This window comes from Sylvia atricapilla, chromosome 3 (genome assembly GCF_009819655.1).
Source record: "Sylvia atricapilla isolate bSylAtr1 chromosome 3, bSylAtr1.pri, whole genome shotgun sequence".
In the NCBI taxonomy this organism is placed as follows: Eukaryota; Metazoa; Chordata; class Aves; order Passeriformes; family Sylviidae; genus Sylvia; species Sylvia atricapilla.
Window position 1 is genome coordinate 96,118,795 of NC_089142.1, and position 26,844 is coordinate 96,145,638.

Here is a 26,844-nt window from a genome sequence, read left to right on the forward strand (position 1 = left end):
AGTGTTGATGAGTCAAACATGAGACTTGAAGTGCTCAGCTTGCAGTACCCTGACTTAAAACATTCCTCTCAGACATTCACATAGGACCAGAACAGACAGCTAGAGTCTTCTGCTTTGAAAACATCTCCCTGGTGTAGTTTGATAAGATTCCACTCTCTCCTGTACAATAAAAGAAGATAAATACCCATGAACAGCATTTTTATGCCTCCTATGAAACACAACTCATCCTCCACCTTCTACATCCATCATTTCGAACACAGAGATGAGACTTCCACGGGGCTATCTCAATTCTCATGTCTGGCCAAAGAAAAAGCAAATCTTTGAAAAGGAAAATATTCTACACGACTTGCTACATCATGAAGACTGCTTCCAAAATCAAAGGCCAGTGATCAGTAGCCTGTTGCAGTCTGAAGTGTCTTCTGGATTCTTAATTCAATATTCCACAGTTAAAAGCTTCTTCTATGACTTGAAGACATGGTGAAAGCACACTGTGTCTTTCTCTGGATCAACTCTGGATCTTCTGGATCAACTACCCTATCCCACTGTATATGGCAGCAGATGGAAGCTACCGAGTTCATACCTAAGGGAAGGAAGAACACACTCCCAATGACCCAGTACGCCAGGAGCCAAAACCAAATTGATCTTCCAAATCACACGGTGAGAAGGTTGCACCCTCTCCTGAAATTGCCCCTTCATGGCCACAGCAGTGTTCTTAGGATCAAGATTCCAAAGACAAGACGCGCAATACAACAGATGCAGGGACAAAGGGTGGCAGAATTCCACCTCTTCTGCTGAGATCTCACCTATGGAATATGATTGTGATCTCAAAACTTACTATTGCCAGAATGAAGCAAAAGGCTCAAGTCACAATAGCTCACAATTCTATAGGAATTTTCTCAATGAGAATAAATGGAAAATGCATCAATAAAATTTTTGCCATGTTGCACTGTTGCTTAATGCACTGCAGAGGAAAGGGGGAATATATACGATCAGTGTTTCCTTTTCTGACCTTTTGTTTTTCACAGAAAGCTCTAGTCTTTGACATCTGCACACATTAGACAGATACACAAGGGCAAGCAGGTTAAAAATGTGAAAGTCTAAGTGCGTGGTTCACAATATTTCTGCAGCTCTCTCTCAATGCAAAATTCTACTGAGTATCAGTCAGATTAATTCTTTTGTTGAAAAATGAATGCAGGATTTATTACCTATGACCTCTGCATCTCAAAGGACTGTACCTAGTATAAGGACAGACTGTAAGCTACAAGTGATCACACCCTCCTTCCAGGAGACTGAGAAGACAGTGATTTACAATGTGCTAGTCTTCAAGAGGTATTCAAAACAAAGAATATCTTGAGTGTTCAGTTTTGAGGATTATTCTAAAAAAATACCTGATTTATTTAACATAGTTCACAATTAAAATCTTTCTAATTCCAGATCTGTTATACAAGTCAGAACTTTCCAGAGTCTGAAACAGAGCAATCAGAAACCATGTGTGCATGATTGCTTACAAAATCAAAATGTTGTATAAAACACATAGAGGGTATAAAGGAAACTGAGGTGGGAGACCAGCTCCACTAATTTCTTCAGCCTACACAGACATATGCCCAAAGGATAAAACTATCATCTTCTGGATATTAAATCTATTCTGCACCATTTTAATTTCTAAGCAGTCAGATCTTTTGCCCAAGGAGTCTTCCAACTTGGCACTGCTAATACACCCCTGGAAAAATCACACATTCATTTCAAAATTGAATAGAAACACAATTTACTAACAATTACTTCAGCTACTTTAAAATTATTCCAGATTTCAAATGTAAGGCCACAGCTTTGCACCCCTGAAACAAGCCCGCCCTGCAGGCAGGTTATGGGTTGGAATCTCACCACTGTGAAACAAGGTGCACCGGGACATCTCAGCTGTTCCTGCATGACAAGTCCTACACGCAGTGGAATTGGAGTGGATCAGCCCATTTGGGGCAGACTAGGCACAGGCATTGCCTTCATTTCACACAGCAGCTGTTTGCTGTGGCCATACAAACCTGAGAACAAGACAAATCCAACACTACAGCAACTGATTCCAAGGGTACCTGGAGAGCACAAGCAGCCCCTGGAAAATTCACATGGCGGGGCCAGAGCAGGGACAGCATCTGTGAGCAGAAGTGGTGACCACTTCAGGATGGGATGAGGGCCCTCCTGCACATGCAGAAGACACATTCATGAATAGTGAGGTGTTCATCCTGAATAATCAATCTTAGGAACGGTCACCTGCTCGGGTGGAGTGGATAGAAGATCCACGCTTAAATAAATATAACCTGTTTGATTTAAAAAATCACTGCCTCCAGCAAACACTTGAGCATATATTTACATGAAGAACAGAAGAATGAGTAGGCAGAATACAATATTCCACTCCATTCCAGAAGCACATTGCATAAAAATCCCACAAATACAAGCCTGGAGCAATGTCAAGATTATTTCACTGCCTACTTAAAACCTGCAATTTTGCTGTTAAGCTTGATGTTTGGAGCAAGATTCATTAATGGTCTAACAAGAGGTGAAACCACTCACAGAACACAGTCAGTTTTGGTAGCAAGGGACACATGACCTCACCCAGATGCCGTGGGAGAGGTCCTAAATTCAGAGTCAGAAGCTGGATTCAAAAGCAGGGAGACATCTCTAAGAGCCACTGCTGTTAAAAGGGCAGGATGATGCAGGCACTGCCCTTGTTAAGCAGGAGCAGGTCTGTGAGCAGTTCTGCAGACAGAGTGAAGCAGAACTGAGCAGCGTGGCTGAAGAGCAGCCCTCTCATGGGCTTGGCTAAGGGGATCAGACTGTGTAGTTCCAGTTCTTAACATTTATCCATTTAGAAACCTTTTCAGCTTAGGTTATTCAACTCCTAGCATGTACAGCATCATCTATTGACAAATAACCTTTATAACATTTAAGCACAGGAGCACATATACTAAAAAACCTTCAGATTTAATATTTTCCTGCTTGCAGCTGATTCATTACGTGACCTGAACTTTATATTTAAATCCAGCGTGCGTGTGTGCTGTGTGTCTCTTGGTATTTGCTTTGGTTTTTCAAATATGTTGTTAAGTGAAAAATATTCTCCTGTACAAGCCAAAGATGCTGAACACAGTAAGCTACTGTCAGTCTTAAAATACATACTAACTTTTCAACTGCTACATTGCATAAATAGGTATTTAGAGGCTGTTTAAAAGCAGATTATTTATGTAACAGTTCATAATAAATCCTGTAGCAACAGTACCATCTTCATGCAAATTTGAACTGAATGCCTTTAAAAAATATACTCCTTTTGTCTAATATACTTACACAAAGGTAAAGGAGTTCAGAAAGTTCAGAAAGTGTTACTGAGCTGTGCTGTTGTCAATATAGATCAACTTCAATTTTGTGACTATACTGGGTCAGATTCAGCTGTGTCACAAGTCCAAAGATGTCAGAATATTCTCTAATTAGTATTTCCTGCCTTTGCAGAACACTGGGCAGATGGTCACATTTCAAAGAGATTTCGGTACAGTGGCCAGAAGTCCTTCCTCACTGATGGTGCCATATGATTGAGGTGCCTTAGGTCAGGATTCAATTTCAAAAAATGGTACAAAATCACAACTTCCATAGACTTTTACTAAAAATTTGGGATAAATCACCTCTGAAAATTAAGTCCTTCAATTAATCAGTAGTCTCCAGTGCTTTTTTTTTTTTTACATTAATAACATTTGATCTTGAAATGCCACCTCATGTGTCAGGGCTCAGCCCCAGGCAAAGATTTTTCATTAAATGGGAAAATAAATGCTTAGACAACAAACTCTGGAACCTGAAAGAAATTCAAGCCATCAGTGCAAATAAACTGGAGTCACAATCTAGCCTTCAGAGAGAGACAGGGTCTCCCCTGCTCAGTTTTATAAGTAACAGGATCAAGTAGGGCAGAAAAGTTCTGCTGTGTAGGCATTAGTCTGCTACAACTGAAGTCTGCTGAACAGAAATATCAATTTCTAAATTGGCACTAAGTTAAAAAAAAAGGAATGTGAGTTAAATTTTATATTTTCAAATGCTTTTAGTGTACCCCTAAAAGTATGATCCTAAATGGATCATCTACTGGACAATCTGCGCAAAGCCAGGAGTTGGATTTCCATGATCTCTGTGGGCCCCTTCCAACTCAGAATGTTCTACAATAAGAAACTGTTCCATGGAAATTTGGAAACTGAACTTCTCTACTTAATTGCGACATTTCACTTCTGATGCACAACTCCTGTGGTCTTCACTGAAACAGGCAACACTCAGAAAACACACAGGGAAGGCCACAGCAGCCTTGTGGGACAACTGGTGCTAAATGTAAAACTTCCAGGGATGGCAGAACAATCCCCCTCCCTTTGCTCACTCAGTACCAGCTTTTCCTTCAACGCTGACAGCAATTACTGGGAATTAGTGTCAAGTGGCCCAGGGCTGTGGGACAGACAGGTACCCCTCAGGAGTATGGTAAGAGAAAGCCTCCAGGTGAAAGGAGCTTCAGATTTGGAGCTAACAAGTGCTGGCCTACTGAGGGAAGAAGGACCAACCATCAAGTACAAATCCCTGTTGTGCTCAGCCCTCTTGAATATACAACCACTCAATATTAATTTTCCATTTTTTTTACAAGCTGACATTTCAACCCCCCTGCTCCTATTTCTGGCTGCATAACTTTGCATCCTGTATTCCCCATGTATAAAGAACAGGATTCTTGTGTACAAGTATATTTTTTCCTCCAGCAACGCATAAAGGAGTGGGTGTTCACATATGTGTAAGGCATATGTGCGAGCATTCACCCACATTAACATTTTTGGGTTGTCAATGGCTAGGTCTGTGTGCAAGTAATCACAAGACAGGTTGAGACACAACACGGAAATCTGTCCCATCTGCAAAACTGAATCCATCATGGGCTGTCAGCAGAGATTTAGCTCACAAAGAGCTTCTTGCAACATGGTATTGACTTAAAGGCCATACTGGTAAAGAAAATGGTCTAAATTAATTCTCACCACAGTATTTTATCCTTCATTTAAAATGTCTAGCAGAGGGCCAAGCAAACAAAAAGCAGGGCTGTCCAAAAACATCAGTCTGTAGTTCAGTGACCACTGCTAAACCAAGGGGACTGGGATTCTTTGGGCAGCTCACCTTGCACACATCAGGGATACTATCTGGGTTATTTTTTACCTGCCAGCTCAGGGGGTTTTGCATCCAAATAGTGTATTGCAGTTGACACAATTTCTTCTCTCTGAGGAGCACAGAGAAAAGAAGTCTTCTGAGTTGTGCTTCTCTGTCTGCTCAGGGGATCTGAGGAAGCAGGGAGAACAGATGGGCAAAGTAGCATGTGCAAAAGCATCTCTGAACCCAGCAAGTCACTCAACAGAAGATCTAGAAGGGACCCTTCAGCTGCCACTTTCCCAGAGGTATCACATAACATTTTTGGGGCTGGGTTTTTTGTATTTTTGGGTTTCTTCTTGTTGTGGTTTTTGGTTTTTGTTTGTTTGTGGGGTTTTTTTTGGGTTTTTTTGTTTATTTTTTTTTCTGATCGCAGGCATTTTAATATATTAAGCTGAAAATGAGACTATGTAAGTGGGACTTTTGGCATTGACAGCATTCAGTTAGCCCAAGAAACCAACAGGCTCTGTTCACTGGGCCAAAAATTATGACCATTCAGGAAAGGGCTATAACTCCAGAACTGCCCAATTCTGCTATACAGAAATCACTACAATGAGCATGGGGAGGGTACAGCTGAGTTCTGTTCCCATCATGGCATTTTATTTCCTGAGTCTGGGTAGCTCCTCACAAGAAAAAGGAATTACATCCTAGCAGCATTTACCACCCACAGACCCTGACAGATTTAGCAAGAGGTACGGTGATTCAGTACACAGAGGGTGGACTAAAAATAGTGACGTTGTTGAGGCTAAGTTGCCTCCACTGTGTCTCTAAACACTGACAGCCTCAAAGTAGCCACCTACAACACTTGAAAACTACCTGTGCTATTGGAATTGTGTGTCCACACAGCAAGGTCATGAAACATCTCCTTGGGCATGAAGGCAATGAAGCCAGGGAAAAGACAATCTGGCCAAAAATCATGGTTGTATAGATAGTTACTGAACAAACCCCCTACTTCCTACTCCATGCATTACAGCTTTAAAAACGGATGAGTCAAGAAGGCAAGTGGAGAGAGCAGCACAGCACGAACTCGGGAGCATCACTGTGCCCCAGGATATAATAAAATGGATAGAGAAGAGCTCAAATATACAGAGAGACTGTTCTACTTTCACTATCTGCAATCAGTATGTTTGTTCTGGGCTAAAACAAACATCCATAATCAATACTGAAGGAATGCTGGACTGTGTCTCATATACTTGAGCAACTGATCAAGAAATAATTTATCCCTATGCAAGTCTTGCCCTTGTAAGTCTGCCAAGGTCAGTGTCACTTTAGGTTATCAGCTGTTGGAAGTGCTGGCTAAGTTAAACTGCCTAGAGCAAGCTTTAAACTTACATACCCGACTTCTTTGACAAAATGTCTGTGTCTTACTTTATCTGAATTTGCAATCCCCTGATAATGCAAGGCACATTCTTCCTCTGTGCTCCTTATTCTGTGCCCTTACTTCCCTTTTTGGCTCACACAAGTCTTCCATATGTAGCAGACCAAGACTTCACTAAGGAGAACATACAACCATCACTCAGTTGACATTCACCGTCATATTCTCCTCTTAAGAGATAGTTCAAATTAGATTTAAATCCTGGTAAGGTGCGGGTTTTCCATTAAAAAGTCGCATATGTACAGTTTCTTAAAGTGATAAAATTTTTATTTCTTCAACTCACCATAAAACCAGTGATCTCTTTATCAAGTATGCTGCACCACCATTATGAGCCAGCGACTAGGACCACAGACTAGGACATTCAGATTACCATTCAGTAATCTGAATGTAGGTTTTTGCTTTGGTCACAGTCTTAGCAAGTGTCCCAAAGGCAGTAGCACCTCTCTGGTCTGTCCTGTACCTTCACAGTACCTCAGGCCCTTGGTTCCACCGAAATTTTAGGGACTTCAGGCTTAGTTCAGTGCTTAACCTAATTCTAAAGCAGTTCTTAAAACTCCAAAGTCACTTCACTGCTTTTTTAAGGTGCAAACATGGTTTTCCCTTCAAATCTGACAGTATCACCACTCACTTTTACTTAGAAATTCAGTGTTAGAAATTGGAACTGCTTGGGTACAAGAGAGGATTTTAATGACCAGGTATTCCCCAGGTAACCCTGGCAGGAGCAGAGGCCATGCAGCCTGGTAGGCTTTGCAGCATCCCATGAGATTAGAAGAAAAAGCCTTCAGAAATCAGTGCACTTTTCCAAACTGAATCTGGATCAGTTATTCCATGGGAAAACGTGATTTTTCCTTTATTATACCAGTACTACCAAATTATACCAGTACTACCAAACTACTCTGAAAATCATTCTTTAAACATAAAATAATTAGCCCTCTGAAGAAAAATGGAGAAAACATTTATATTTTAAACAGGACAAACCAAATTCTCAGACTTCTGTTGCTGTTTCAATTAAGTCTGTCACATTTTGTACTTTGGCTGTTTCCAGCAACAATTCAAGTTGCAAAGTCTCTATCCTGTGTAAGGGCCTGTACAGAATCAAAAGAGCATAGAGCCATTCTCTCAAGGAATGAGCCTGTTATGAACAGAAGCCAAACAGATACATGGCAACTTGCAGAAACCTGGTTAAAAACAGAAAGATGGACATTAAACCTCTCAGCAATATCAGATTGTTCAACAAAAGGCACAGCTGGTATGGAAAGATGAACCTTTGCTCCACTGTCTCCTCTTCAGAGCTAAAAATAATAGTGAGTCATGCCAGTAGCAGTTTTGCTATTTAGCTTTACAAATTCAGGTCATTAGGCTTGGATGTACAGAATCATTCCCTTCCTACCACAGATCATATAGACTGATAGTAAGGAACACTCAGGACAGGACACTGATCAGCCCTTGCTTTCAAAACTCACTATTCAAAACTCACTAAGCCCAGAACAATCCAAATGACTACAGTCAAGTTCAATCAGGGAGTCAAGAGTGAAACTACCACTACAACTAGGAAAAAAGAGGAAGCTTTACGTAAAGCTCTGAATAATACATCCCTTGACTATCTTTTTCCCCATCTAACACATCCCTGCCTTGTTTTTCTGACTCTTTTTTTCGTATTTCTGATCAAGGCAAATGGTTAAAAAGTGTGCATGAAGACATTTTTTTAAAAGCTAGTTGATCTAGACAGCAAAGAGACCAGATGATATGGAGAAAGCTGAATGGGAGCCAAATTACAAAAAGAGACATATTAAACATTTTTAATTGCCTTGTAGCTTCCCAGAGACTCTCCCAGAAAAGGCACTAGTCCACCTGTTCATTTTATTTCAGGTAAGTACTTTTAAAAATAAGTCAGAGGAAGAGATAAGTATGAACTGACAAGGATGTAGGGGAGAAAGAAAGAATGAGTGGTTTTCAGATGCTAAAAGGAGAGGCTGTACATCCCACTAGAAGGACCAGCATCATCCTGTGTTGTAGGAAAAGCAGATTTTCCTCATCTCTGCATGTTAATTGAGGGGGGGCATCATTTTAGAACTGTTTCATGAGGTCAAATCTCTTCCCTACCTCCCCCATTCTTAAGGTCAAGTGTAGGAGGTAACAGAGAGGATCCAGATTTGCTCCTGTAAGAAATTTGGCTGCGCCACTGGTGCCCAGAGTCCCCACAGCCTGAAACTGTTCCTGCCATGGAGCAAGATAGGAAATTCACAGGAGAAATGGAAAGCTGATGAACAGGAAAATCCCCACACCATCCTATTTCCTATGTTCAGATGAGGGAAAAAAACAGCAAATGGATTTCCAAGCTAACAAACAGCAGTCTTGTGTTAACATTCACAGTAAGCTGCCAGTCCCATTGGCTCCTGGAGCCCTGCTGCAGCTCCCTGCACTGCCTTGGGTTTGCACTTCAGAGCAGATTTTAAGATAACAGAATCACTTGACTGCAAGGACAGAAAATATCAGCATATGGAAAATATATTTTCTAATGCTATAGGTATATATCGACTACCAAAGGACTTTTCTCTCTCCCATAAAACAACCAAAGAATTAAACTGAGATTAAGTATGGCAAAAAGGGATCATAAACAGCAAATGCTAAGATGACTACAGAGTTGCAGCTGGGATCTGCTACATTGTTCCTTTGGAAAAAAATAATTATCAGATTTATAAAATATATTAAAAAAGCAGGTAAGATTTACAACTGTTTTCCCTGAAAATCTGCATTTTAAAATCACAGCTTTAAACAGGCCAGGATGGCAAATGTCCTGAATCATTTACCTGTGATACTAATGCACTGCAGCAAAACCTCTAGTTGAAATAATTCTGAGCTACTCCAAATGAGCACCCTCTTACATTTATTAATATTCTAATAATGTTGGCATTCTGAAAAAAAAGTTCAAAATACTCTTTTTTTCAGTCCTGCAACCTTGGCCTGGCTGGCATACTGACTTCCTGGGCAGCATAACTCTACCTGCTCTAAGTACAAGGTTTCTCAGCCTTTTGGAAGAACCAAGAAATCTCTTCCACATGCAGAACCCAGGGTTAAAAAGTACACCTGTTAGGAATCACACCTCCTAGTACATCAAGGCTACTGCAGAAAGGCATCTTTCATCTTGGTTTTGACAAAATTCCTCTCCCCGCAGTGAACGCAATTTATCTGATGGATTTCTCTTTGAAATGAGGAATGAAGTCCATCTCCGTAACGTTACTGAATATGAAATAAAAATGAAATAGAATCTAAATATACCCAACACTATGCCGCTCCCCATCCCTCACATGAATCCCGTATCACTCTTGTGTCTAAAAAGAAGCATTAGAGGCAGCGCTCATCCATATTTCAGTGTAAAAAGCAATCTTGCAAATGCTAAGAACCAGAAGAAAGAACTTTGGAAAGACTGTCAATGAGAGTAGTATATTTTTTGCTGTTTCATTCCTGGGTTGTGTTGGGTTTTTTTGTTCGTTTCTTACTCTTATTCAGCAAATACGCATACATCTCTCTATTTATTTTCCTCCCTACCCATCCCCCTATCTGTAAGATTAATAAGGGGCATGCTAAGTGCATGGCTGCATGCAAAGACAGATATGCACCCCTCCTTTATAACCTGTAATTTCTTCCACTGGCATCCCTTCTTACAGCCTCTGTGCAAAGCTGTGTCCCATCACGACCTAATTTCCAAGAGACCATAGGCATAATGGAGTTGGGCTTCATCTACACACATGCGCAATTCATTCATATAATATTATATCGTGAATATTTTCACCGGGATTTTCTCTTTGAACTAAAATATCCTAGCCTCTACCAAGACCAGCCTAGTCTTGACAAAACCAGTCCCAGACTGGTTTTATGCTGGTTCTTGAAGACAGACTCACTAAGGGCAGCAGTGACAGGTGATGCACATGCTACCAGCAGGGAAGGACTCTGCTAGACGCAAAAGGTGGATTCTTCCATCTGGGCAAACATTTCTGAGTGTCAAAAGAGAAGAGGGCAAGGCCTGAAACAACAGCCACACTTGTTGGGACATTAATCCCACCATGCAGAGTAAGGGGGAGTTTTAAAATGTGGGTACTGTGCTGTCACAACCATGTCACACCCTCCAGCTCACCTATGTAACTCCAGATGGTATTAAACTGGAGTTATGTCTAAAGAAAAGAGACCACACTTCTTCCCTGGCCCCACAGAAGAATCTCAGGCCTTGGAGAAGAGAACAAGGAGTGCAGAGAAAATAGCACGTGGTGTTATGAGTCAGCAATGGAAAGAACTACCCAGGATGATTATCTGTGAACCCAAGGAGGGACAGAGCAGGACCCAGGATTGTGGCTGCAGCAGCTTGGTGCTCCCCCAGAATGGCTGTGACTGTACTTTTGGGGGGGTCTTGGTCCCCCTTCAGAGGAGAGAAAAATGTTCAGCACTTTTACAAGATCAAGACAAATGTCTGTGTATTTTCATTTTTACTCTTGCTCATGATAACACCATTTTATCTTAATTCCTTCAAGATTACTGCAAAGCTGGTAATTGCAATCAAGCTATTTTATAAGTCCAATTTACAGGAGACCAAATTATTTATTATTTATTTTCATTTCTAAGTGGATCATTTGTGTTTTCTCTGAGTAAGATGATGTGTACAAAATATCCCTAAAAATGTCAACTAAGTGAAGAGATACAGAAAAATGCCTCTCTGTCTCATAAGTACCCATTGCTTTCAGAATACAAATCATTCTTACACAAACACAGCAATAGCGTGGTAGGCCTCCTCAGACTATTAGAAACACATTAAAAAACCCACTGTATGCCATGAAGTTCTTACAGCTAACACATTTACCCAAGCAAGCAGTGCTGTTGACTTCAGTCTTCACACCACTGCAGGTCTCCTTTGCTAATTCAGCTCTTAGTGCTGCCCTAAATCCAACCTCCATTTTAGCCTAAGCAAGCAACTCCTCCCCACCCAGTCTTCAACATCCCCCACCTCTCCCCCTGCCATTCCTGAATGACACAATCTTTCTGGATACCCACAATTAGAAACCATTTCACTGGAAACGGGAACTGGGGGTGACAGCTGTTAAGCAGCTGCATATCAAAATTCCAGTTAAAATTGTTTATTTGCAAACACACATGGAAGTCTTAAGCTATTGACTGGCTTTTGTGTGGATCTAATCTATTACCACAGGGCTGTTCAGTATATACAACTTCACTCAGTCTGCAGAAGTAAAATACAAAATCACTTGGGTGCAATTTACTGTAGCAATAACCATACTGTTTACATCATGATCAAGTACAAAGAGTTGGTCTAATATCCCCAAGGAGAACAGACTGTGTAAATAAGCATCTTTTATGGGAGGGCTCTGAGATTTATTCCTGATGCTTTCCAATTGTGACTTTGGAAAATCCTTGCAACCCCTTCAGAATGAGGAAGGTAAAGCTGACCTTTTTGATAGTTGCTGGTAAAATATCTGATCTTGTGTTAAGCAGAAACTTAGCTGTGACCTTCACTAAACCAGAAAACTGGGAGTTTCACCATCGAGAACCACAACAGCTCCTTCTGTGCTGGCAGCAACACATGAACACGGGGCAGCTACAGCCAAGCTTCAGCTCCCAGGCTGCTCATTAATCAATAACTTTTGAAAGACTCTTTGCTGGGGCAGTCTGCACTCTTCCAGCCTGACCCAGGAGAGTGACAGCAGCAGTCAGCATGGCCCAAGACACAGCACTGATGGATTTGCACTGACAAGCAGCACAGTGGAGGAAGTAACACTTGGGAATCCCACACTAGAGATGGAAATCCTGAGAGTCCTATGTTACAGCACTGACAATTTGAGTTAGACTTGACAAAAACATTTACAAAGGTTAGAGAATGAAGCATTTGGATAGGTGGTAGAGTTCCCAGCCTAAAGTCTCAAGTGATAATATGCCTGAGGAAAATGTGTTCTGGGCAGGCAGATAAACTACAGGCGCTTCTGAGCTCTCCTCCAGTCCTATTTCTGTGACTCTGCTCTCAAGTGTGTTGTCCCATGTCCTGAAAGATGGAAATCAAATTTCTGTTCCATAGTTTTTTTTACTGTACACACTCGCTGGCGCTAATGACAGAAGTGAGAACAGGACCCCATGTTTACAGGCTTCTTTTTCTGAGCATCTTCTCCTCCCTCCCAGCATGTATGGCAGCTTTTCTCTTGAACCTGTATGGTATTCTCTAGCCTCCTGACAGATAAACAGCTCTGAGTTCTGCTGCCTTTCTGCAGTGCCAAAAAAGATCAGAAGGCTTTGTATTTTCAAAGACAACCTCTTCTTTATAGCGTGTTCTCTCGGTCTCCAGAATGGGAGTCCAGTGATATAATGATTCCTCTGATTCATGTGCATTCCATATCTCATTTTTTCTTTAGCAGTGTACAAGCAAGTGTATTTTTAGGATATTGTCTCATGATACACTTGATAACCCAACTTCTACATAATCTAACCCTTAGTAACATAACCTATTTTCTTCCTCAGACTACTGTAAACTGTTTCCTCTTTTCAGTTTCCAGATTATTTTTTTCCAGATTTTGTAAATTTTTCTAGTTGCAGAATTTGGCTTTACACAGAAATTCTGCTGTATCCTTAGCCATGCTTCACCATGTGCAGAAAAGGATCGAGGGACCAGACCTGTTTCATCCTTTGTGTCCTCTGCATTACATCTTGTGTTTGCGTGAGCAAACATTTGTAAGCTGAACCCATATTTTTATGGGAGCACATCACACATCCACTGATTTCCAAAGCAGGATGGGCAGTAGAAGGCAATGGCACTCATGCCACAGCCCGCAGAGCAAGGCAGAAATACCCTTCCTGCTAATATGGGCTTTACACCATGAGAAACCTGCTCAATACCATTTTTCAGGGCTCTACCCTATCTCACAACACTTTTTTTGGTTGTTATTCTGAAGATGGTTTTGGTGTCTGGAAAAATGCCATGTGCTATCTCGGATATAAAGGAGTCAGGCAAGTAAACCACACTGGAAGAACTCTCTGATTTGCTTAAGTAGCAATTTAAGTGAATAGGAAATCTGCTGCTCATCTCAATTAGAAGACAGTCACAGCCAAAAAATCCTATTATAGAGACCCTATTATAAAAATGTGGATTAGGAATTTCCTTAAATTCTATTTACAGAAGAAAGAGCCGGATGAAGATCCAAAGGATCTCTTCCCCGTATATGGCAACATCTGTTTCTTACGTGAAATGTGTCTTCAAGACATTATATCTTTCTACAGCCATTTCTCCATCTACAAAGGAGCATAATAAAACTTATGTTCCTTTATAAAATGCTTTAAACTCCATGGATGAGAAGAGCTATATGGAAAAAAAGTCACATTTTTATTACTGTTGTTACTATTAAGCTACCACAAGCAAGAGTATTTGTCAAATTATGAGTTTAATAAGATGTATTTATCAAAAGTCAGTAGGGGCGATGGCAGAAAAGCCCTATACTCCTTTCTGAAGTTGGTCATACTGACAAAATCAATTAGTACAGAAATGTTCCTGATAAATTCTGGAATCTCCCTAGTAAAAAAAAAAGCTTGGTACAACCTCTTAAAACCAAGCAGAGGAGGAATCCAGGATGGACACTACTCGATTTAAAAGATTCAAAGATCACAAATGTGGAAACACATGTGGCCCACAGGATCTCAGTGAACACAGATGGCACCACCAACCGCTCCCACTGTTTACAGTACGAGGACAGAGAAACATCCCGACTCACAGAGATCCCATCAGCAGCCCAGCTGTTCAGTAAAAGCCATTGGGAGCCCCCTCTGAAAAGCAGGAGGCCAAACTTGGTGTCAACAGAAGCCATGGGGTAACACAGTCAGGTAGAAGGTGAGTGTGGACACCAAAAACTGCTGTTAGAAACCACCATGCCACTGTGAGAATTAATCAATGTACAGCCCACAATTGGTTTCATAGGGCTCTGCTTGTGCCACCTCCGAGGAAGTAGCTGAGGAGATGTAAAACCAAGTGAGGAGATGCCAGTTTCACAGTTAAATTGCTGAATTTGGTAGCATCCTTGTACCTTCAGTCCCTTAATATGTTATCAAAGCAAATTTTTCCACTTAGTGAATCAAATTGTACACACTACACCACTCTATCCCTCGAGCTCATTTTCTGACTAAGCAATGCTCACCAGTAAGTATAGCCCAGCCTTCATTCACATTTGCACCAGCACACAGCAAACATGAATTCAGGCCACACTGTTGTCCTTTTCCTGCCTAAAACCTCATGAAAATGCATAGCACAAGTGCGAGGTTTCCTACTTCTAATAATGTGTATTTTTTTATAAAAATAAATGAATTGCAATCAGAGTTAGACAATATTTGAAATAAAAAGTTGAGTACATGATCAACGCTGTAGAAAAAAAAATAGAAGAATCTGTAAAAGTTAAAAAATATAGCATTTTCCTAATTCTGGTAAGAATATTTAATTATTAAACTCCACAAATATCAACAGCAAAAACCATGAATAGTAAAGAATCTCCTACTTTGATAAAGCTCCATTTATACTTTGCTAAAAATTCCTATTTCTTATTCCAATAACATTTTCTTTGGGAGGTTCTTGAACTCCCTCATAACACGCCCACAAAATACATCACTTATCTACTTTACAGATGAGAAAAATCAAGCAAAGCATAATTAATTAATTCTCCAAAAGTTGTAATCATCCCAAATACAGAGATCAAAGACACTCTATTGCAATCCTGGGAGTAAGGGAGCAAAGCAGAGAAGCAAAAGTTAACCTCAGTCTCCAAATGACACAGCACAGCAGTGATAAAGCTCCTTCTTGCAGAGTGCTAAGAAATTGATTTAAGATTAATCTATCAAATATGCTCACCTCTCTCAAGGCTGTAGGCAGATGGATGTGCCACTAAGACAAATGATGAACTGCCATCCTCTGATGTCACTGGCCTTGCCACTTGCAATCAGAACAGCACTGGAATGGTACTTAACTGCTGAGAACAGAGGCTGCATGAGGCACATCTGGGACTGAGATCCTGTCTGGGCGGGAAAAATCTTGTTCCTTCCAAAATACTGAGCTTCTCCAATAAGCCAGAGGTTAAAAACAATGCTGCAAAATAACTGATGATTTCATCAAATGTACAGGGAACTCAAGATTGAAATGTCTATTTTGCTTGTCAAGCAAAGCAGACGCACTGAGAGGGAGACAGTAAAATACATTAACTACAGACTTAGTGAGAAGGTATCAGAAAAGACTCAAAGTTTTCAGAAAACCTTCTTTGTAATCCCAAAATCACATGCAAGGCTATTATGGCAAATCTCTGGCTGGCTTTTCTTGCCAGAAACAGCTGCAGGTTACCAAAAAGTGAGCCCTATCACAGGCCTGCACCATCAGCACACATCAAAAACTTGTATTACCCCAGGGAAACAAGTCCACCATCCTCAGACACCTGAGAGATGTTTTTTTGATGGCCACTACCTCCACAGTCAATGGTTAGTTACCACAACCACAGCAAAACCAAAATTTCAATCAAATGCAATACAATCACAGAGCAGTTACAATTCAACCTTGGTCTAGAGAAAGGAGCTCATCACTATTCTTGATGGAATCACTAAAATTCAGTAAACTTGAAGGTTTCACAACATGCCACATTTCTTTGCCATCACACATGATGTACTTCCCAGCTTAAAAGCACTACTGATGTACAGGGATGTTGCCAGCAGAACATGCAACCAGGGAAACACCACAAATTGATTACAATATCAGTAAAAAGCCTTTTTTGCCCTGGGAGCTGCAGGGAACCAGAAGCTGAATACAACCCAGTATCATCCTATAATGACAACAAAGGAACTCAGGATATCAGAGCAGGAGCAGAGCTCCAAGGCACAGGATATTCCTCAGCTCTGTTCAGTGCCAGCGAGGTGCATTCCACAGGGAGGTGGTTCCATGAGAGCAAGCTCATGGTCTCAATGACCAGCAATCCAGAAAGTGTGACAAAAACTTAAGAAAAGTTTAGAGAAACTGGAGCCATCAGGCTTTGGAGGAACTGGAGTGTGCATTTCTGCAGCAGAACATGGAAGAGATGAAACAGACCATGAAAGACAGCCAGAATGTTGACCCTGCTCAAGCCCAGGAGGGAAGACAAGGTCATGGCCCTCTCCAAGCCTATGGTGATGTGTGCTGCAGCCCTGAGACTCCACACTGAGCTCTGCAGAAGAGCAGAATTCACCCAACTGACCCATGACAACAAAGCAGACACCTGCCCAAGTCACATCTCGGTACAAGACCACATAACAAACCTCGAAAACAGAAGCTTATTGAACATTTTTTCTCCCTCTCCTTTTAGATTCCATCCTCCTTCACTATCTTCACTATCACATCCCATCCTTCACTATCAACACAGTTGCAGGAATTTGAAATATATTTAAAAATTTATTGTTACAGCTGTTATCCCCATACTACAGTTTTCACAGTGAACTCAGTACAATACCTTAAAACCCCAGAGTAAGTTGTCATCAGTTCCATCCACTATGCATTTCATTTCTCCTCATACCAGCCTTCCCAGCCTGCTCCTGCTTTGACTCTTTCTTTGTCCCTCCTGAAAAGCAGCAGCTGAGGGAGCTGGGGAAGCTCAGCCTGGAGAAAAAAAGGCTGAGGGGGGATCTTACCACTCTCTACAACCACCTAAGGAAAGGAGGATGAATCTGGGTGGAGGATGGCCTCCTCTCCCAGGTAATGAGCACCAGGACAGGAGGAAACGGCCCCAAGTTGCACCAGAGGAGGTTTAGATTGGATATTAGAAAAAAATTCTTCACCAAAAGGGTGGTCAAGCATTGGAACAGGCTGCCCAGGGAGGTGGTCAGGTCAGCCACTCCTGGGGTATGTAAAAGATGTGTGGATGTGGCACTTGGGGCCACGGTTTAGTGGTGGGCTTGGCAGCACTGGGTTAACACTGGGGCTCGATCATCTTAAAGGTCTTTTACAAACTAAACGATTTCATGATTCTGTAAACAAAAATGATTAGATGAAAGCCACAGGCTGAAGTATGAGAGATACACTTTATCCTCGGCATCAGCAGAGTTTTAAATACATCAGGGACGAATGAGGGATATTGATAGCTGAAAGGTTTGCTCACTTGACTTCACTTCTACAGCAAATTTTTTCGCTAGATTCACTTTTGCGAAAGTCAAAATGTAATAAACAAAGTTATTCTCTGTAGGGTTATTGACAAGAAAAAAAAGAGTTATAAGTAGTATTGATTTGGGGTGAAATGGTAGAACGTGACAATCAATAGAGCTTAGTCAGATATAAAATAGAAGGAGTCACACAAGCCATGACAGGATTATTACAGGAGACAAATCCTGGTATCAGCCAAGGAAGAGAAGAAGCTGTAAATGGGATCCAAAATACAAGTTGTAGATTGTTTCCTAGAAAAAATAACCCTAAATTATTCATTTTAATGTTTTAATATGTGAGGTAGTTTTTATTTCAGCATATTGTCAGCGCTGTTTTTCTAAAGCTTTTGAAACAAATTCTTTCCACCTCCATATTATTTTCATTATATGTCATCAAAGCTCTTTTCAAACCTCTGAGAGAAGTATGATTATCCTTATTTAACAGATAATGAGAAGATAGAAAGAGACTGGAGCTACATTTTCCAAACCAGTCAGTAATGCCGTGTGTCTCATGTCTAAATACACAAATCCATAAAATGAGAGTCCTACAGAAATAAAATTTTCAAAGGTCCCGGGAAATCACAACTTTGGTCAACAGCTGCTTACAAGTTCCCAAACTCTGGGTCACAGGCTGAGGAGCCAAAAGCTGAGCCCACACAGCAAACACAGCAAGCTACGTAAGCACAGTGAGCTTGCTCACAGATACAACAGAGCCTAAAATAGGAGAGATGCTAATTCACAGTCCTCTGTTCTAATTACAAAGCTCATTATTTTTACCACTCGAATGACTCAGGGTGAAAGAAACCCAACAACCGTGTATTCTACCACACGAAAGGACTGTACATTTGCTGGGATTTACACAGTGCCTACCTTCTGAGCACAACCACACTGGAAAATAATAGCAGCAATCAGAACAGCAATGAATGTTTTTCACTGGTGATTATGCCCATGCACAATCGTTCAGCGCACTGCCTTTTCCTAAACTCCGGACCAAAAAAAAAAGCCCCCTCAAATTATTGAAAGATGCTAAAATGATTTACAAATGAAATTCGATACAGAATTAGTTACACTACTGAGGTGAAAGGCAGCGGCGTTAATAACGATCAGCGTCGCACAGCGATTTATTGCAGGCTGTGATGGAAACTATTCCATTCCAGGGAGATATAAACCATATTTTGAAGAACCTCTTGCACTAATCCACTAAATAAGTGCTGACAATCAAACTGTGGGATATGCAGAGCCTCAGGGAGGAGGGGGCCTTGGAACAGCTTCATTTTTATGAATGGAGCCATAAGAAGGAGGTTAGAGAAGGACAGGAGCATGCACAACTCCAGTCCTGAGAAAGGCACAGGCTGAATAGCACCCCCACACTGAAACATGAGCTGCCCAGGAAATCAAGGCTTACCTAGTTGCGATAAAATAGTAATTTAAAAAATAAATTTAAAAAAAAAAAAAAAGCCATTGATTTCTAAAGAGGGATATGTAGTCACTGCAACAGTTTAAAAGCTTTTTTAGCTGGAATCACATTTGCAGTCACGGGATTTCTATTGGAAAATGGCATTATCGTCTCCAGAGAGAAAACTAGGACTGAATCACATCAGGAGGAGGATGGACAAGATGACCTTTTGAAATCCTCTTCAGCCCTATTCCTGTAAGTCCGTATTCAGTGACAGAAAACACATCTGGACTGGAGCTGTTGGGGCTTAGGCACAGAAGTTAGAAAATTTTGGCATAAGTCTTTGGCATGAGAAGAAGCCTGAGCAATTTTTATATTGGGCTCAGTCTGCCATCAGTGATGCGATTCAATCATAAAATGGCTTATTCCCCCAACACGAATATATAATACCATGCCGGAGTAGGAATGTGAAGCTGCTCTCATTATCACAGCTAAGTTCATTTTACAGCAAAGCAGTTTACTTTAAGACTTTTCCAGTAATCCAAGTCTAATTATGGAATCAATTTAAAACAATTTTGTAATTAAAAGTACCTGCTGAAAATATCTCACAGGCTCAATAATTTAAATGATAGTGTTAAAAAGGTAATTAAAATTAAAAAGGCCAAATGAGGCTGGGTCGCTCCTCCACTAGGAGAGCGCTGAAGGACGTCGCATTTGCAAACCCGGATCGCCAGCTTCCTCCCCAAATTCCTGCTTTCCCCAGCTGCACGGGGATTTCGCACTAAGAGTCATCCAAGAGATGTCTGAGCGGACCGCGGCGGGGCAAGGCTCTTTTTTTGTTTGTTTGTTTTTTTGTTTTCTTCTTCTTTTCCTTTAAATTCAAAAATTTACGCTGTTTCAAGATGAAGCTGTACTTACAGAGAGCCAGTGCTCCCTAGCCGGGGCCGGGTGAGGCTCCCTCCTGCCGGGGGTCCCCGCGCAGGGTGCCAAAGGCTGCGCGCCCCCGCCGCGGGCACGGGAGGGGCTGAGGGGCGCAGGGGGGGAACTTTCCCCGCTCCCCCCGGGCCGGGGCCGCGGGGGCGGCCGGGGATGGGGGTGGCGCGGGCCGGGGCCGGGCGGAGGAGGGGACCGGGGACGGGGCCGGGGCCCCTCACTCACTCACCGCCCGCCGCCAGCCCCGGGCCGAGGCTCAGCGCCAGCTGCAGCCACAGCGCCGCGGCCAGCGCCCGCCGCCGCGCCGCCGGGAGGGCACCGCCGCCGCTCGCCTGCTTCCCATGACACATCTTCTGCCCGCCAAAGGCATCCGGTTCGCCGCCACCTGCAACGAGAGAGCCGCTCCGCCTCGCCGCTGCCCGGGGCTCCGCGCCGGCTCCGCGGGTCGCCCCCGCGCCGCCCCCCGCCCGCCCCGCCGCCCTCCGGCCCCGCGGCTCCCCCGGCCGTGCCCTCCCCGCCGCCGCTACCTGCGGGGGCCCCCCCGCCGGAGCCGGCGGTACCTCCGCGGCTGCTGCCGCCGCCTCCGCCGCTGCGGCTCGGCAGCCTGCCGGGGCCGGGCGGAGCGCACACGCACACGCTCGCACACACACACACACACACACACACACCCGCTCGCACGCCGCACACAGGGGACGCGCACCCCGCCGCCGGCCGGCCCTACCTGGGAGCGGGGCAGCGGCCGCCGCAGCGCGCACCTGCCCGGCCCGCCCGCCCGGCCGGCGCGGAGCGGAGGCGCGGGGAGCCGTGCGCGGCGGGAGCGCGGGCAGCCCCGGCGCGCCGAGCACGCATGGCAGCCGCGGGCACGGCCGCGCCGCCGCTCCGCGCTGTCCCCGCCGGGCGCCCCGGCCCGAGGGACGCCCCCTGCCCCGCGCCGGGGGGCGCCCCGACGCTGCCGAGGCTAGGGGGAGGCGAAGTTAAGGCTTCGCTCCCGGTAGTTTCTGCTCGTTTTCACCTCAAACGGGGTTTCGCGGTGCGCGGCTCTGACGGAGCGTCTTTGCAATGCCCTGTGCTTCGTCACGTAGGCAGAACGTTAGATACGAGGCGCGCTTTAGCAGCGCTGCATCTTTCGCAGTTTTGGGGAGCGGGAAGGTGTGTTCCCGAGCACTCTCAGCCGTCAGCTGCCATTGGGGAAAGGCAGGACGCCTGGGCCTGCCGGCTGGAGCAATTTGCTCTTAGGAATCAGCAGCCAGCTGTATTTAGTGCATCTGTGAAATTCACAGCCGCGAATCACTGAATCAGAGACACGGTCTCGTGGCTCCAGCAGCTGTGGTAGCTCTGTGTTTCCTGGTGCCATTCCTCTGTGCTGTTAGGGGTATTGCCCCTTTGCCCACAGCTGGGCGTTGCATCTCTTCCCTTACTCAGAGCAGAGTGTGTCCTTTAGCTGAAGAGGGCTCTGCTAAGCAGATTAAGGTGTTTGCAAAGGGAACAAAACCAGGGACAAGGGAAGACACATTTGTAATGAAACGTACCTATGCTCGGTACAAATACAAACCCAAAGGTACGTGGGATAATATTAACAGCATGTGGACATAGCACATCCTGATGCTTCAAAGTTAACAGTAAATACTGGTAAAGTTGAAGTCCTTTTCAAGTGTCTCAGCTACCTGATGCTGTCTCTTCCAAGTTAAAACTGAAGGCTCTTCAGGGGAGATTTTAGTTTGAATCATGTACCAGTTCAAAGGCCAGCGTAAAAAGCACAGTTCTTTATCTCCCCTGGAGAAAATGGGCATCTCACAGTGAAATGCAGGTATTCTGCTAAGAATGGGGAAGTATGTGGCCAATTTTCAGCTAAGAGAATGTATTATCTCTGAAATACCTTTGCTTCTCCTTTTAAACAGGAAAATTTGGAAACTATGGAGCATTTTGAGCAAGCATCATTTCCTGATCAGGTCAGTTCTCGTGTCCCCAGCCAGCCCAAAGAGGGAGCAGCAGGTCAGCAGCAGCCCTCACAAACCGTGCAAACACAGCACAGGCACAGTTACATGATAGGCATGTTCCTCAGAGGAAATAAGCCATTGACTACTACAAGTGGCAGGACAGAGCAATAGTGCAGCAATTCCTATTATCTGTAATAAGAGGATCTTTATGTTACTGGTTTGGTGGCTTTCATTTTTGAAATCAAAACAGGAAAAGATAGGTCCCAAGCAATCTGATGCTATTCGTGGTCTCCATCAATTAAAATGTGAAGTGCTGGATGCAATGTCACTGTGGCTGGAGCACCCAGATACTTCTGAGGAGGAAGAGGCAAAAGAACTGAGGTCTGTCAGTGTTGATAGCTACTATGTAACCCTTGTTTCTGCCATTTACTCCTATCCCCACATGTTCACCTGCACCTCTGACACCATTCAGCCTGAGAAAGGACAACTGAGTGCTCCAGGCACCTGTCAGCCACCCCACATGAACGGGAGCACCACTGCTTCAAACAGCACAAGGAAATCAAGGTTCTCTTGTGCAGGAGCTCTTCTTAATGAACTGTAATAATTCACCTCTTGCTGAGCAGGGCAGGTATGTGCAAGGTGGTGGCAGTAGCTGAAGGGGCTGGGGGGAGGCTGCCCCCCCCCCCCCCCCCCCCCCCCCCCCCCCACTGGCTGAAGGAGTTTTGCAGGAATCTGTGTCAGCCAAGAGCAAGGAAGGGCTCCTGCAGCCCAGGAAAGCCTAAACTGAGTGAGGAGCAGCAAAAGGTGGAGGAGGATGACGCCTGAGGCAACCCCAACCACAGGGAAGGAGCTGCTTCGCTTTGGCTTGGACTTTGTTTCTGGAAGGGATGGATGGATTGCCTGAAGGGCTACAACCGCTCTGTGACCAAATCTGACATCTGTAATCAATTTTAGTGCATCCTCCTGAGCTGCAGTGGGGCCAGGACAGTGATCAGCAGGCTGGACTCGAAGCTCTGAGCTGCTGTTACATAGCACAGGACTGTAAAATACAGGAGGATTTGTCCCCTGGTTATCTCATGCAGATGTCATGATTTCTGTGCCTTCCTACATTTGCCTGCCCCTCCTCTATGTTTTTTTAAAGCAAGTTACAGATGAGCTTCAGACCTGTGGGGACTAACTCTGAATTGCCTCTGGTGGGGATAAACCCTCCCTGGTGCTGGTGCAGACAGGCTGGAAACAAGTCCTAGAGATTATGTGACTTTTTTGTTTGTTTGTTTCATATGTACTCACAAAGCTGCTTCCATCTCCCTGCACTGCTTCTGCAGCTAAAAATGCCACCCCTGAGAATGAGGGTGAAAAGTGTCAGTGCTCATCTGCACCCTCCAGACTCAGGTTCCTGTTGTCTGGGCCCAGAACATCGAGGTGGTGGTGGGAATGGGGGGAGAGCAGGTTGTGGGTGCTGCCATGTGGTGAGAGGCGTTCCTGGCCAGCTTCACCCTCCTTGGAGGGAGAGCCTTCAGCTCTGCTCCAGCTGGTGCACACAGTCAGCTCCTGGCTGCTTCTAGCAAGTGCAGGGTGGGCATCCCAGCCAGATTCTGGCTGGCTGTGGCCTTACAGCTCATCTTCTCCTGGGGTTTTGTAATCGCCTTCATGAATAAACAATTGTGTATAACTCCTGTAGTTGCAGGATTTTGGTTTTGTCTTGCCATACATGTTAATCTGCTTCACTATCTTATTTTTATCCTCTCACGTGCCCTCTTTTAGTTGATTATCCTATTCTGAGGTCTGTATTGGATAAAAAGCAAGATTGGAAAATTCAGTTCAATCCATCCAACACAGGAATTGGCCCCTCACTCCAAGCCAAGTGACAAGATCAGCAACACTGGCTCTGCCCAGGACTGGGAATGTGAAGGCCATGCCCACCCTACACAGCATTTGGCCCTGAGTCCTGGATACAGTGTGATAACTTTCTCTCTGTGTCAGGCAGCGTGGTCTCTCTTTCAAAGCATCCAAGTCAAGGTGGGAGTCTGTGGCATCACCAGTCCAAGTGGTGCCCTTACAACCTGAACCTGTGTTGCTGCCATGGCACAGGAAAGTGTTCAAGAATGCTCAAAAACCAGGACAAAAGTGGGCCAGGACCAGCCAAATCTGCTGCAGTCTCATTCACACTGCTCATTGAGAAGGTGTCTGGACTAAATTATTTCCAGAACTGCCGACAGGTTTTGTTTCAAAGGGAACAAATTAATTCATTAAAAAAAAAAAAAAAAAAAAAGGCTAGGGAATGAATGAGCTCACCCAGTCCTCCACCATCCTGACAGAGAGGGGAGGAGAATTGGGGAAAAAAGAGAAGAAAGTCATGGGTTGAGATCAGAACAATTTAATAATTAAGATAAGAACAGTTTAATAATTGAAACAAAGTAAAATATAGTAAGAATACAAATGATAATAATAATTAGAATGAAAGAGGTGGACAGAGAGAGAGAGAGAGAGGAATAAGCCCCAGGAGAAACAAGTGATGCACAACATAGTTGCTCACCACCCTCTGATGCCCAGCAATGACTGGTCCCTCCTGGCCAATTCTCCCCAGTTTATGTCCTGAGCATGACTCTCTATGGTGTGGAATATCCTTTTGGCCAGCTCAGGTCAGCTGTCCTGGCTGTGCTCCCTCATGGCCTCTTGTGCAGCTCCTCGCTGGCAGAGTATGGGAAACAGAAAAATCTTGGTTTAGAGTAAGCACTACTCAGCAACAACTAAAACATCAGTGTATTGTCAACACTGTTCTCATACTGAACCCAAAATACAGCTCTTACCACCCACTAAGCAGAAAATCAGCTCTATCCCAGCCAAAACCAGGACACTGATAAGACTCAGCTGGAAAGGAGGCTTTGAGGTCCAAACTCTTGGGGACCTAACACTCTGGTTGGTCTCAGTGCATGCATGAGTGGTCATTCACATCTTTAATTTGCTAGCAAAATGTAACCCAAAATACTGGGTATTGAATTAAGTGTTCAGGGGTTTTAATTATCACATGAATATATTCCTTCTCCGTGTTTTACCTGCTCAAAAACAAGGCCAGAAGGAATTATCTCGGTGATGTGGCTGTTGGGTAGGTAAGTTTCATCCTTAAACTGGACTCCAGAAAGGGTGAAAAGGGGGTGGTGAGGATTGTAGCTGAGGGTGAAGAGAGAATTTATCTGTGGCAGTGTGGAACTGCAAAAAAAAAAAGCTCCCAGGGCATGTTAGTGGCAGTTGAATTGTAAAGGGATGGTCAGTCCACGGGGAAAAAAACTGCTTAACACAGAAGTCTGCAATTAATTATTTTAAAATATAAAATGGCGATGACTGGCATTGAGATTTGGCTGCAGGACATCAATCCGGACTGTAAGTACATGTTGTTGCAAAACATCCTCCAGACCTCCTGGCCACAGACCAGCTTCCTATTTCATCAGCCACAAGGAAGAGCTGTTGCCTCGAGCTCACAGGTATTTATTGGTGTAAACACAATTCTGCCCACAAAATTAAGAAAAAGAGCTCAAGCATCATCTAACAGAATGCAGGGAGTTGCTGAAGGGAGTTCTGAATGCCTTGGAAGGCACAAAACTATTCAGGGCTAAGATTCATAATGACCTTGTTGTGTCCTTATGAAAGATAATGGCCTGAGATATGCTGTATTACTTGTATTCTTAACAGGCTCAAGCTTTCAAGCATTTTCAAATAGAAACTAATTTGTTGAACTCCCTTATATATCAGATAAGGTATTCAGTCACTTCCTTCATACCTGGAGTACACAGTATTTCCCTGTGAACTTAGAAATATTAATGAGCTGATATTTCACAAAGATAGGGTGTGCATGGGTGGCCTGGGGAGGTGCCCATTATTAAACCATGTAAGAATAAATAGATTCTTTGCAAAGAAAGGTTTTATCTACTTAGATGTTGGTAGTGATGTCTTACTATCAATATTCAGGAATTAACGAGCTCCTGAGTTCTTCCCAATCTATTCCCAAGCGTGCTCTGGTCCCCAAAAGTGTACTCCTGGAGACCCTCCTCTTCACCATGACATTGTCTTTGCTTGATTCTGCAGGAGACTGACCCCCTACCCTGGATTGGCATTGGAAACCTTGATTTCATCCTTTCCCTCCATCCATGTCTAAAAAGACCAGCTCTCTCACCTACCTCAGCCTGAAGAGGGTGATTGCTGGACACGCAGCAATTGCAGGGATTGCAGGAAAGCAATTATTCTAAACAGGATACTTTAGGGTGATTGCTTATAAGAGAGGCTTCCCTCATAAATGTGCTTTCAAAAACAGGTGAGCCATTAGGAGGATAATTATTTTGATGAATTCTTAGCCACTAACAGTTTTGATGGCTTGAGAAAAGCAGCCCTAAAGTTGTAGAGTCCTGATTCTGCAGATGCTAAATAGTGTTGGCTCCTTTAAAATCCTAGCAAATTCAAAGGAGAGCTGAAGGCATTCATTTTCTCACAAAGTCAGGATTTAAGAAGAACCTTTCTCTTCCCTAAACATAATCACTCTTGTTTGAAGGGAGCAGGGGGCAGTCTGAAGAAAATGACAGGAATATGAAAGGAGAATTCTTTTTCCTTCACTGAGCCTTTAGTACTGACAGCCATAAACTCACATCTGGGACCAATATACAAACATTAATAACCAGCCATCAGTGTAGTTTTACCAATTAGTGCTAATTACATTTCATTAGAAAAACTGGCAGTGTAGGGAGGATGGAGTTTGAACTACTTTTTTTGTTTCCTACTGACCTACATAAGTAATGAAAACTTTTAGTTAACAGAAAACCACGCTTTATTTTTATTTCCAT

The 26,844-nt window shown here is 43.5% G+C and overlaps 1 protein-coding gene across 1 annotated transcript in view; it reads right to left on the reverse strand.

Annotated features, from left to right (window-relative positions):
* SUSD4 (sushi domain containing 4) overlaps positions 1–21,179 on the reverse strand; it is a 70,855-nt gene extending 49,676 nt beyond the window's left edge. The window contains exons 1-2 of the mRNA XM_066316257.1: positions 21,088–21,179; positions 20,305–20,460 (exon numbers count right to left, since the gene is read on the reverse strand). Of these exons, the coding sequence (XP_066172354.1) occupies positions 20,305–20,425 (121 nt within the window). The 5' untranslated portion in view covers positions 20,426–20,460; positions 21,088–21,179. The remainder of the gene's footprint in view (positions 1–20,304; positions 20,461–21,087) is intronic.
* Positions 21,180–26,844: the final 5,665 nt, after the last annotated feature.